At 40.2% G+C, this 13,589-nt stretch overlaps 1 protein-coding gene across 1 annotated transcript; it reads right to left on the bottom strand.

Moving 5' to 3' along the window:
- Positions 1-557: 557 nt before the first annotated feature.
- parp1 (poly (ADP-ribose) polymerase 1) lies at positions 558-13,136 on the bottom strand. The gene is made up of 23 exons (XM_034143688.1): positions 12,887-13,136; positions 11,698-11,860; positions 11,073-11,188; positions 10,753-10,967; positions 8,880-8,970; positions 8,659-8,775; positions 8,298-8,474; positions 7,737-7,899; positions 7,373-7,513; positions 7,016-7,261; positions 5,728-5,793; positions 5,512-5,644; positions 5,161-5,356; positions 4,944-5,072; positions 4,527-4,610; positions 4,245-4,367; positions 4,028-4,156; positions 3,784-3,882; positions 3,511-3,663; positions 2,543-2,670; positions 2,385-2,446; positions 2,054-2,168; positions 558-1,339 (listed from the first exon to the last, which is right to left on the bottom strand). Exons 1-23 carry the CDS (start codon positions 13,007-13,009, stop codon positions 1,258-1,260), a joined length of 3,051 nt encoding a protein of 1,016 aa, XP_033999579.1. The 5' UTR covers positions 13,010-13,136; the 3' UTR covers positions 558-1,257.
- Positions 13,137-13,589: the final 453 nt, after the last annotated feature.

Here is a 13,589-nt window from a genome sequence, read left to right as displayed (position 1 = left end):
TAATCATTTCAACTTAATTTAAAGGTAATTTACAGCACAAAATGTTCCTGGAAATGCCTGGAAAACCTGTTCATAAACTGGAGTCACAGTCGGTATCCCTCCATTGTTTCATCCAGCACTTCATTAACTGGCATATATTAATGAGTTTTTCTTACATTTCATCCAACTTTGGTAAAGGTTTTTTTTTGTATCGTTTCCTCCATGTGGAAGTCTGTGTTTTTACCTGGAGTTAAACACAGCAGCAGAAACCAAAACCAAGTATTAAATGCCACTCATGAAAAACCCCAGCCTCTTCCATAACCTATTGAACATTTTGTTAACACTTTTTCTGTGTATACAGGCCGAATAATTTGAAAGGTTAAAATTACTACGAATCCAGCCTAAAGTCAAACTCCCATCCTGCAGAAGTACCTCTGGCTTAGAGAACTCATCAGCACCTGACCCCGCCCAAAGGTTGATAGTAACTGTAATAAATCAATCTCATCAATTATAAAACAATTTGAAATAAATTATATCATATCCCGTAGAAGAAAATAAGGATTCACACAGGCATGACATGTATTCTCAACATTTTATTGTATTTGAGGTAAGCGAGAAAAACACTAAGATAAAGTGTACCACATACCAGTCATTTCTTTTTCAGAATACTTTGCAGAATGCTAACCACATTGTTTATTTTTTCCCCCATTTTCTGCAAGGAAGACAGCTTGTTAGACAAACAACAGAACAAATATATACACAACAAACATTGTACAGTGTATTTGAACCAAACAGTCTAAAAAATGTTCATCTGAGCGGCTAGTGGTTTGTGTACGTTTGCAGATTGATTGTTAAAAACTCTTAACTCCCTCTAAACTTGCAGTACTAAATCTTATTAGGTTTAATAAAGAATGAAGAAGGATCCTTTCCGAAATTCCAAGAAGACCATGTGAAACTGAAAACTACAAATGTTTTCTAATGTTCATTCCTAAACCTCTCTGCGAACTATGCACCGTGCTTCAACCACCAGATTGAGCTTTGATTTGTATGTCTGTCTTATAAGCAACTCTGACGTAGGTATTGAAGTACCTAAGGTGTTATGAAGAAGGCTGCCAGCTAGTTAACCTGATGAGAAAGCATTAAAGTGACTAGAGATTTCCATTGACCATTGTAAAAATGTGGTATAGCATCCCTCCTTTGCCATGAAGCCTAGGCATTTGACAGCAACAGTGGTCTCAGTTTTCAATGAAAAGGGTTTGAACACAGACCCCCCCCCCCTCACCACAGGGACGTCTGGTAGTTAAACTTGATCTTCAGGAGATACTTCATGTTGACCTGTGACACATCATACACAATGTATCTGAAGGAACAGCAGTTAAGGACAACAGGAACTATCGAGATAACATAACCAACACGGAAAAACAAAGGGACATTTTACCCAAATACCACACATGAAATGTTGACAAATAAATTATCCAAAGTTAGATATCAAGAGCTGACAGTCCTATAAAGTAACTACATGTTGTGAGGGTATTTGTTTAGGACAGGTCGACCACCAACGTTTTGTTGTCCTAAACTCGACATTCATTGATCAATGATTTAAGTGCCAGTTTATGACAGAATACTTATTTTCATAAAGAATGAAAATCCATTAGTGCCTCAGAGCGATCGGGTCATGTTCAGGAGGTGAGAAACAAAAAGATAAGATATTCTGAGTAATATCACAGAGCTTCCCATATTTAAACAGCCATCCTTCATTAAAGTAATTTGTAAATTAGAATTAAAACATTGGACTTAATTCACATCCAATGTCATGTTGTAAGAACTTGGCAATAAAGTAAAATTAAAAGTTTAGAAGTGACAGTTCATCGTTTAAAAATAGTCATTAGACATAACACAAGTCGGTCAATTAAATGTCTAGAACAGTCGGTACGGACTAAGTCTCTGACTCTTGACTTTTCTATAAGCTATCAAATTATAACTAATTATACACGAAAGCACGAAAAAAATTGCGTCATTTGAGAGCAAAATTAGTATTAAATTCATAAACCAGGTTTTAGGTATTAAAGGATACTCGTTGTACAGGAGACTTGTGTCATCAATGTTCGTGTTGCTTCCTTTTCCCAGAGGTACTTGCACCCCGTCCAAAGTGACAGATGCACTTGGATCAGGAGCAGTTCTACCCACACCTGCAAGAAAAAAAAGTTCATGAATGAAAGTCTGAAGCAGAATACAAACCAAACTTGTGTCATCTACAAAAGGCACATGAATTGCCAAATGTCCTACAATAACAATGGCATTATATAAACACATATTTATGTAAACCAGCTAAATAACACATTAGTAGGCAAACACATCGATGCCAAAACATTACTGAAAACCGCACAATTATTAGTGACCCTTACCTTTAACACTGTGCTTGCCCTTGGGTACTTTTGTAATGTGGGACGCCTTCTTCAATTCATGCCTGCATTAAAAAAAAAACATGTTGATTCATATTATCCTCACAGGTTTGTTAAAGAAAGGGTTGATATTCATGTTATTTTAAATAACTCTGACTTACATGTTGCCCAGAGCAACCTCAGCCAGCAGTAGGAGACCGACGGGGTCTGACTGGGAGGTGTGACAGTAGTTTGCACTCTTGGACACCATGTCGGCAAAGTACACACCTTTACCGAACATGTAACCAGTCTGAAGAAGAAAAAAAAGAAAATGACAATGTAACATGACTCAACAGAAGGGAAAAAAAACATCAAGACAGAATATTTGAAAGTAAGGTTGGCAATTTAGAAAAACAATCAAATATCACTGAGATGTTATTGACCAAATAGCTTGTTATTGATATTAAAACTAATTTGTAGGGTTGACTATTGGTGATTTCACAAAAAATACACAATGAGATTTCTGATTAATAATCATTAGTAATGTGGATAATATAATTAAATGGGCAAATAACAGGTAGAAAAGTCTGATAAACCTGCGGCAGGCGCTACAGGTGTATACAATCCAAAACAAACAGACTCAAAGACAGTTTTTTCCCCAAGAGCCATCATTGCTCTTAACACCTGAAAGGCATACCTCTTAATCATCCTGCATGTGAAATAAATGTGACTCAGTACATATATATCATTACTATTATAAATACATACCTACTATTATTATTATTTATTACATTATAGATTTTATTTGTATACTCCTGGAAATAATTACTGCACTTTATTCCTAAGTATGTATGCTGCGTGTATTTGTTGTCTTATGTTGTGATGTTTTTTTGTTTTGATGGCACCCTTGAAAGGGAGAAGCATTTATTTATCTCATTGTACCTGTATAATGACATTAAACGATTCTATTCTAAATAAAAAAATTATATCACTTTACACAAAAAGGGAAAGACACCCTATTGCCACCATGACATCTAGTCCTATAACACCATATCGTTATAATATTGACAGATAGCCCTATTTTTCAGTTATTTATTGCATAAAAACAAATGGAAGAGCAGCTTTCGCTTCCATGCTATCAATAACTCACCACTGGAGCCTCTGGAGGGGCAATGCGAAGACCCTGAGACATGATACCAGCGTAGTTGGTTTTGCGAGAACCGTGCCACAGCAGCTGGCGATTGCTTAGCTCCTCGAAGGGACGGTACCGCTGGCGCTCTCCCTCTCGAACTATTTTAAAGATCTAACGGAAGGGAAAAGTCAGTGAACACAGTGAGATGGCAACACTTGCTGGACTACAAAGTTACAGTTCAAAGGTGAATTGAAATAAAGGCTGTGACGAATGAGTAATAGTTAAACTTACCTCTTCCACTTCCAGCGTGTAAGTGTTGTGTGTAGCAGCGTGGGTGTTCTTAACATATTGCGTAATGATCTCAGCCTCAGTTGTAGACTTGTCAACAACCTGTCAAATAACAAATATAGAGCAACTGTTATCTTCCCATTCATAATCTCTTCACTCAAAAACATTATTATTAGAAACAATTTGGGAATAAATCCTATATCTTGCACAATGTCCCCAATTATGAAAGAGTTAAACTGCTGCTCACCTCAATCTTGGTTTTGAGTTTCTCGTAGTTGATGTCGATGGGATCGCTCTCATCGTCCTGGGCCCCCCCTCTCAGCAGGCTGTATGCCACTTCAATGTCCAACAGGTTGTCCAACATCTGAACTTTATTCTGAAAAGTGAGGCATGCAGATGTTGTTCAATCCATTTATCAAGCAGGAGAAAATCAAACCGTGGGATACTGTTTTTGTTGTTCTTACTTGAATGTAGTCCAGGCTGTTGAGCAGCGGGGGTTTCTTCATCCCGAAGTCGTGAGGTATCAGGGTGTAGAAGCGATTGGAGAGATCCAGGATGTGGGCCTCAGACAAACTTTCTGTCACAGCCTATGACAAACAAAATGACCGATATTGTCCGATAAATTAATACAAATATGTATGGTCAGGGGCTAAAGATATCTGGTCCAACCACTGGCACAAAGCACTATTTGTAGTAATGTCACAAATTCATCGAGTGCCCTCCTGGAGGGGTAGTTGGTTGCTGACCTGCTGTACATCAGTGAGGAGGGAATAGGCACTCTGGATCTGCCTCTTACTCAGTTTTCCTAGGGGCATTTTTTGGAGGTCAATCTGAAGATAGGAAGGGAGAGAAAAATGAATTGTTAGTAGACATGTAAGGTATGGTGTTAAAGGAAATGTTTATTTTTTTCCTTTAGTTATTTGTTGCAAGTTATTTGCTGTCCGTATTTTTACACGGGTTGCATATAAAAGATATAATGCACAACGTTTTTTCTTTAAAACAACAAACAAACAATGCTGTATTCAGATAGAGTTGTCGAATTTTCTTTCAAAATGTCATTTATTCTCCTGGGAATAAAACAGTTATTAAGAACAGAGGAAAACTATATCCGTCTAATGGTTTCCTAACATGAACACAGCCACAAACTAATCAAAAAGTCGTACCTCAAACTCCACCATGGCCTTCTTCATGCTCTCTACATCAAAGATCATCTTGATCAGCTCCTGGATGGGTTTGGCCAGCTTGGACTTGGTGCCGGCGCTGGCTGTCAGCTTCTTCACCGCTTCTTCATCCTGTCAAGAAACACATCCACAATCCAGTCATATACAGAAGGAAACAAACTGTCTTGAGTTCTGGTTTTGAGTGTGTTACAGTCTGTACCTGTCCATAGTCAATCTCCAGTGGGTAGAACCTATTGGGATATTTGGTGAAGTTGGAGGTGCTCCATGTGTTGCCCGTCTTCTCTTTGTAGACACCCAGGAAGTTGTCCGTGGCAGAGTTTTTGTCGTGAAACTTGTCTAGCTTGTTGCCTCCGATAGTGGTACCCACTCTGCCCCATGACCTGAACACCCAGTATCTGCACATAGAGGGAAGAGATACTGTAGTTGAGTTTGGATAATCATTTTAAACATTGTAGCAATAGTGTTGGAAAGGGGAACAAACACTGTTCCTCTGCAGTAGAAAGGTAAAACGGGTCTAATCCCTCAATCTCTGACCTAGAGCACCACTAACCGTTTCTGTACATCATCCTCTAGCAGCTGCAATTTGTAGTAGGAGTTTGTTCCTCTGACAATGTCCACAAGACCCAGCGTAGCACTGTACATTTTCCCGCTCTGCTCCAGGACATGAGCGCTGTTCTCCAGCCCTAAAAATAAATAAAGTCAAGGTCAGAAGACAAAGAAATTGGATGGAGTAATAATGTTTTGAATGCAGGGCGCTCATGACTACCTGAATCTGGATCCACAGCAGCTCCTCCTTTCACCGTCAGTTTCATCTTCTTGGTTTTGCTACTGCCTGTAATCATATAGATGCGTGATTCATCAATAAACTTACACCAAAGAGTCCAGTGCTATAACCAGGGTTGGGAGGGTTACTTTAAAAATGTAATCAGTAACATATTCTGAGTATTAGGGCTGTGCAATTAATCGTATTTTAATCGCAATTACGATTTTGGCCTGCCGCAATTACGAAAACAACATAATCGAAAAAAACGATTATTTTGCTTCGCTTGGTTGTGACAGTGCACTGCAACATATTTGATCTAATTTATTTTAGACTAATTTATTTGTATTTATCATATTAATATTTATTTTAGTCTAATTTATTTGTATTTATCATATTAATATTTATTTTAGTCTAATTTATTTGTATTTATCATATTTATATATGTTTAGTAGCTTGTGGAAGTGCGCTCCAAAATATTTGTTGATCTTGTTTATTGGTATTTATTATTTATTTAAATGTAAATATAAATGTATCATTTATTTTATTTATTTTTGTATTGGTTTTTCAGTTGAATTATACGTTCAGGGTAATCAACAGTTAAAAAGATACTTTTCAAATTATTATTTGTATTTGTTTTAAAGTTCAATAAATGGATGTTTTCAAAGTCAATGAATAATCGTATTGAATAATCGTGATATCAATTATTGACCAAAATAATCGTGATTATGATTTTTGCCATAATCACATTCTAAATGTAAATTTAACCTGATTACTTTTCATTACTTTTGGATTTCCTCAATATCGAATGCGATGCATATAAATACAAGAGAAAAAAATATCAATAAGAGGTTATTTACTCAAGTTTGTCATGTAAGACAACAAAACAATGTAGTATCAAAAATGTTTCCTCTTATATTTTAGGCTTACAGAATATTATAGTCTACAAATGCTGGTTTAGTTGAACACATACGGTTTTTTTTATAAATAAAAGGAAATCAGCTTAAATAAAAAGCACCATTTCTTTTTACCTAGAATATATCATTTTTTATTATAAAACGCATTCTTACATTGTAATCCTGTTAGTAATCGAGATCTTAAAAAATGACCAGTAATCTGATTACATCACCTGTAACTGTAAGGGAATACAGTTACTTTTTTTGTATTACATGTAATCTGTTACATCCCAAACCTGGCTATAACACAAGGGGGATCACCCCTCTTAAACATGAGCTAACATTAAGACACAAATAAATAAGCACATGCATCGACAACCGCAACTAATGTCCTTTACCTTCCTCCTCCTTTACCCTGCCTGTGCTCTTGGCAGCCGGCGTTCCAGACTTGGAGGCCACTGACGGAGCTGGAGCTGGAGCCTCAGCTTTGACCTCGGCGCCCCAGGGTGAGATGGCGTGCAGGGAGACGAGTTCCTGGAGGGCTTTACCCGACGACTTGATGTCTTTGAGGAAATCCTCGGAGACCACGCGCACGCCAGCGTCCCTCACCTCCTCCATCTTCTTACTCATCTTCTCTACCTCCTCTGTGGAAACATCGAGGAGGAAGCAGGTGTGACAAAGGCAGCGAGTGAGAAAAGTTGATATAGTGAGGGGCAACATATGAATAATTCTGCATCTTTTGGCTGGTTGCTCACTTTTGGTGCTGAGGCAGAGAGAAGCTTTATTTGCCGAGCTGGCAATCTTTCCACCGAGCTCCTCGACAAAAGCCTTGAGATCGTCCTTGTTCTTGCTCAGCTTGCCCACACTCATCAGTTTCATACCAGTGAGAGGTTTGTCTTTGTTGAAAAAAAAGACACAGATATAGGAAAATGATAAATACACAACTTATTTCTAAATATTTACTGTGCTATTCCACAGGCCATAGCTGTCCTATTTTAGTCTCTGTTTATATGAATAACATTTAAGGAAAACACTAAGCATACACAGGTTCCAAAATCCTAATAAATGAAAGGTTTCCATATTTGCAGGATGTTAACACCTCCCGGTTTGTTCACCAACCTGCAGGCGCTCCCTCTGGCAGTTGCTCCGTCTTGACGCCGGATGCACTCGCCAGCGGTTTAGCTTTGGCTGCGCTGGGAGTTTCGGCAGGAGCCTCCTTTGGGTAAACCCTGTCCTGTAGCTTGAACTTGAATTTTTTCAGGAAGGGAATTTCATGGAATTCCTAAAATGATAGAACCAGAACACACAAAGTTGTAAAATGTGTCAAGAATATGTAACATTTCATTCATCTTTATACGAATATTCTATTTGTATCCGCCACAAAGCTACAGCACGTAAAAGGAAGAATAAACACCTATAGTTCCAACCATAGTGCATTTCATCACAATAGGCGCTTTCACACCGGAGTACTTTTCCCAGTATAGTTCCGAAAATGTGCGTTCACACCAAAAAAATCCGGAACTAGAACTTAGTTCATGAGTGTGTGTTCTGATGAACTAAGTACGGCAAAGTACTTGGTGTGAAAGCGCCTGATGATGTGGATGCTGCACTACAGGTGGGGATTTAGCATAGGAATTGCTACCTAAGAACCACATGGAGCACTGGAATGAGACGGCGTACCTTGGGGGTGATCCAGTTATCGCGAATGGGAGTCGTCGTTTTGAACACACACTTTGTCCAGGCTGAGATGTCCCCATGACAGTAATAAGCATCACCCTTGAACACCAGCTGGCCCGTGCACTCCTTACAGGGCTCAAGGGCCCCGAAAGCCATGCCGTCTGCGAGGCAGTCCAGCACCTGAAGATTAAACATAAAAACTGACTTTAACAGAATCAGGTATTACAGGGGCTTCAGTTTATACGTTATTTATACAGTAAAGACCAATAACTAAGCAAAGACTTTCTTATTACTAGTGACCAGGTAACCTTAACTCGCCTTTAATTTTTTTATTAAGTAAACAAGCTGGAGAAGGTTTTCTTACATTAGATTCTCCTGAGGGAACCTCCTGGCTGTTTGCAATCAGCAGCTCCTTCATATCGTTGGTGGAGCAGAACTTCCTCAGCTTGTCCTTGATTCCCCAAATCAGCTGGCTTTGGTTCTACAGAAAACACCAAATATAAACATAGCGTATCAAAAACATGGTCCCCAAATATAATGCGTTTCATTACGAAACAGGAATAAAATGGAGAAAAATAAATGTACCTTTAACAGCTCCTCGAGCTTCTTTTTCTCATCGTCTTCTTCCTTCTTCTGTTTCTTTGTTACTCCATCCACTTCATCGCCCTTACGCTTACTGTAAGAGCAAAGAAAAGTTGCTGAAATGGTTTATTTCTTTCATACTTTTGTTGTTTTGGATTTGAAAAACATCCAAATTAACGTCCCAAATTAGGCCACAAGGGACACTGGAACAAACAAGCCTGACACCTTTATTCATTAGGCACATTCATTAGGGCTCCATCAGTTAATGGACTCTCACACACAGGCAGGAACATGTCTCAACAGTCCTAGGTGTCAATGCTGATATCATCATCGCTGCCCTGACAGGAAATATTCATTAGACAACCCATGAGAGCGGACACACACCAGCACACAGGCATCACCTAATGACCAACTAGTGGCTCAGACTTATCCTTGAGGTGTAAAAAAAACGAAACAAACATCACTTATTAAACAAGTACTGATGTCAAGAGGGAAGAAGGGAATTATATAAAGTGGCGTCGTTCAGATTTGCTCAAACAGAGGAGAGAATTTCCATTCCGATGTGAGGATAGTACGGTACGATGAACGTCGGTTGAGTTTCAAATATTGACCGTTTTATAGGTAAGTTATTTTACTGCTTTGTTACAGCCTCAGTGAGGAGTGAAGCTCGACTTCTGATTAAATCTTCTTTCTTTTCGAATTTAGGGACCACCATGGAGAACACCACTGCACTGTTGAACCTCTACACGTTCCTCCAAACTAGAAAAGCATCCAATCTTTCAGCTCCTTCCTTTTCCAATACGGGCTCCTCCCTTCCTCCCCCCCCGCCTGCTGACCTGCTGATCTCCCCGAACATTGCGTACATGGCGGCAGAGATAGTCATCGCCTTTCTCTCTGCGGTCGGCAATTTGCTGGTCTGCGCCGCCGTGGGCCTCAACCGCAAGTTACGCACCCTCACCAACTACTTCCTGGTGTCGCTGGCGGTCGCCGACATCTGTGTGGGGGTGATCGCCATACCCTGTGCCGTCCTGACTGATATCGGTTTGCCACGTCACAACTTTCCTCTGTGTCTGCTCATGTTGAGTGTTTTGATAATGTTCACGCAAAGCTCCATCTTCAGCCTGCTGGCGGTGGCGTCGGAGCGCTACGTGGCTATCTTCATGCCGTTCCGCTACAGCGCCCTGATGACGCCTCGCAACGCCGTGTTAGTGATCCTCTCCACGTGGCTGCTGGCCTTCCTCATCGGGCTGGTTCCCATGATGGGCTGGCACAAGACGCCGCCGGAGTCAGGCCACTGTTTCTTCACTGCGGTGGTAGACATGACCTACATGGTTTATTTCTGCTTCTTTGCCTTTGTGCTGACACCCTTGGTGATCATGTTTCTCATCTATGCCAAGATTTTTTTGACGGTCAAGCGCCAGTTGAGGCGCGTCGTGTGTAAGCAGAATGGTGGAGGGCAGGCGACAGCCAGCATGCGGAGAGAGATTAAGACTGCCACCACACTCTTCCTGGTTCTTTTCTTGTTCACAGTCTGCTGGATACCGCTACAAGTCATCGACTGCTTCCTGCTGCTGTGCCCACACTGCCCCGTGCCGCTCGAGCTGCTGCTCACTGCCATCCTCCTGTCACATGCCAACTCTGCCATCAACCCCTTCCTGTATGCATACACCATGACAGCATTCAGAGACACCTTTAGGGACATTTTCATGTGCTGTAGGACGACGGGAGAGAGAGATGCTTCGAATGCAGCCAGCGGTGTCGATAGAGAAGGAGCGACTGTCCGAAACACACACTAGAGCTGAGACACTGAACACTGTGTGTCACTGTAAGTACCAAACCTACGATAATAAATAGTATCTATTTTTCTTTGTCTCACCCTTCAGTTTTTACAGCAGGAAGCCTCTTCTTAAGTTCCTCCTTATCTTCTGCCCTCAGTGCGTTGAAACCTTTGAGCTGAGCGGCGCTGTATTCAGGTTTGAAGGCCAACTCCTCCCTGTTGCTCACGAAACACGCAGTGTGGTACCAGCGGTCGATCAGACCCAGCTGGGGCTTCTCTGGGTCCACAGTTTTTTTGGAGACACGGATCTGATCCTAAAGGACACAGCCACAGACTCAGAAACAATTCCCTATGATGAAACATATTATATGTAATATATATGTACAAATGAATGCATTGGTCGAAAAATGTCTGCTAACCTTTTCTATTTTCAGATCACAGCCTTTGCATGTGCTGCGGTTTGATTTGGCATATTCTACTGCAAAGTCATTTAGTGTCTTCTCTCCTTTGGCTCCACCCTTCTGGTCTCCTTTTCCTACAAAAAAATAAGTCAGTCAATTTGAATATTCAAGCAAACCAAGTGTAATCACGTCATTCAAAATGTATATATTTATGTATGCAAGATATCTGAATATAAATATACAACAGAATGTTCATTTTAACTCATGACTAGGCGATGTAAAAGCTAGATATTTTATAAAACAATAGGTATCTCCAGTAGAACCTCCTCTGTAAGATACTACAGTATACAGAGTGATCTCAATTATTTCTAATAGCCTGTGTGTTTCGTTTTTTTTACTGATAAAAGGGGGAAAAATAAGTTTTAACAGTATACGAGAATGAAGCCACTGCTGGCTGTGGGTAAGCTACCCTATATTGATGTGCACACCTGTAGGACAGACAGTGAAAAGTCAGCTGCTCCACTAACGAGTGGTTCAAATAAATAAGATCAATAATTTGCTCTACTATCTTCACTGAGTCACACTGGGATCATAACATGTTGTGTGTGGCAATAAGTCAAATGCTAAAAGATGATGCACTGACCTCCTACTGCTCCTCCACTCTCAATGGCCTTCTTTACTTTCTCCTGGTCGTCCCAGCGCAGGTCAGAGTAGCCCGCTATATCAGCCGTGGACTGAGCTGCAGCTCTCAGCCAGAAGCAAGAGAAGTGGTGCCAGTGGGGAACTTTCCCATCAAACATGGGTGACTGTGGGAAAAAAAAACAGAGTATGTTTACAGTGAGACCCATGGTGATATGGGATGGGAGCCTCCGAACATGAGACAGAAATGTGAATCGGACCAGTGAATGACTCCTAACTGAGGCTTACGAGAGAATATTCTTTCATTTTCAAATCTACTATTGCAAATGTTTCCTTATGTATAACAAATGATGGTCCATAATAACTGATGTTTTGTCTCTCAAAAAGAAACTATAGTGTAGAGAAACAATTTATTGACTAAATAAAAAAAGGTCTAGCTTTATGCTCTCCATGAAGACTGGGCGGTGTCTTTTGCTGAATAACATGCTTTTTTTAATTTGGTGTTCAAATGAGGATACAACATATGTTGTTCAATACAATGATGAGATGTACAATAAGTTACAAATGTTTCACCAAACCAATGCCATATAAGTCCAAGTGGGCAGGGCACTTTTATGAGCATGGCACAAGAAAAAAAAACTACTTTTTCTGTTTGTTTTTTAATGAAATGACCACTGCTTACTTGACTGGCTTCAAGAAAGAAAAGTCACTGTGAGATTGAGAATCTGGAGCTGCTCCATGAAGAAGGTTTCTGAGCCTCTAAGTTAATTAATTCTCTCTGTGGGGCAGCAGCCTGACTTTGCATTGAGGTAGTGCTGCTGCTGCTATTCTTGTTCCAGAAGCAGATTCTCACTCAGTTGTGTAAGTGTAGCATTTAAGCATAACCTCAGGATGCATTCAAATGTATGACAAAACCTTAATGCATAGCAGGATGCGCACTGAGAGTCCCCTAGGAAATGCTCAGCGGCTCTTTGTGAACAAGATTCAACAGACAATGTCAGCCATGTAAATGCTAACGAGGGCCTAACCTAACAAAACTGAAACCAAACTATACAATACATGTGTTCATTCTCCCGCCAGTTTATAAATATCCACTATATTCGCCGAATAAACCACCTAAATTACCAAAGCTAACACTCTGGTGGTAGGCTAGTTAGCAGTTTCTCCAGATTACTGTCTGCAGACGTCGTTACCTGCACCATGATGGCCATTCTCAGCGAGTCTTTCGCTATGTTTTCTTTGCATTTCTTGCACGATGCACGGCCGCTTTTGGCATATTCCGCCTTGTACAGCTTGTCCTCTTGAGACTCCGCCATACTTCTTTAATATCACAGCGAAATAAAAGGAAATGACTGTTAGGCTAACTTTCTCCGGATGACTAGGAGCCACAACAACCAATGCTGCACAGAGAAGCGAAACTGGCCGCGTGCCTGCATGGCTCCAGAGGGGGAGACCCGCGTGAAGAGCTCTCACTCTGTCTCTGTTTCCTGATACCAAAACACCAGCAGCTCTTCAAATGACACATTATCAAATGTAAATAGACTACATTTATACAGTGGTGTAAAGTAACTAAGAACATTTAGTCAAGTACTGTTCTTAAGTACAATTTCATGATACTATTACTCTACTTGAGTATTTACATCTTTTGCTACTTCGTACTTCTACTCCACTACAATTCATAGGTAAATCGTGTGCTTCTACTCCACTACATTTGTTTTATACCGTTAGTTTCTTTGCAGATTTGGATTAATGACCTGAAATATAATCAACACTTAAATTCAACAAACGTAAAGTTATAAATAGCGATATATGTAAAGTGAACATAGGCCTATAGTAATACCAATACACTAATTAACCCCAGTGCAAAATAGAATAACAACAGAAGCAAGATCGTCT

This window comes from Trematomus bernacchii, unplaced genomic scaffold (assembly GCF_902827165.1).
Source record: "Trematomus bernacchii unplaced genomic scaffold, fTreBer1.1, whole genome shotgun sequence".
Classification (NCBI taxonomy): Eukaryota; Metazoa; Chordata; class Actinopteri; order Perciformes; family Nototheniidae; genus Trematomus; species Trematomus bernacchii.
This window is presented reverse-complemented; position numbering and strand designations above follow the sequence as displayed.

Bases quoted from the DNA above. Each gene is read 5' to 3' on its own strand.
- parp1 (XM_034143688.1), bottom strand. From the start codon at position 13,009: ATGGCGGAGTCTCAAGAGGACAAGCTGTACAAGGCGGAATATGCCAAA. The intron at 4,611-4,943 runs GTACGACTTTTT...TCCTATCTTCAG, and splicing joins AGGCCATGGTGGAGTTTGAG to ATTGACCTCCAAAAAATGCC. The intron at 4,368-4,526 runs GTCAGCAACCAA...TGTTTGTCATAG, and splicing joins TCCTCACTGATGTACAGCAG to GCTGTGACAGAAAGTTTGTC.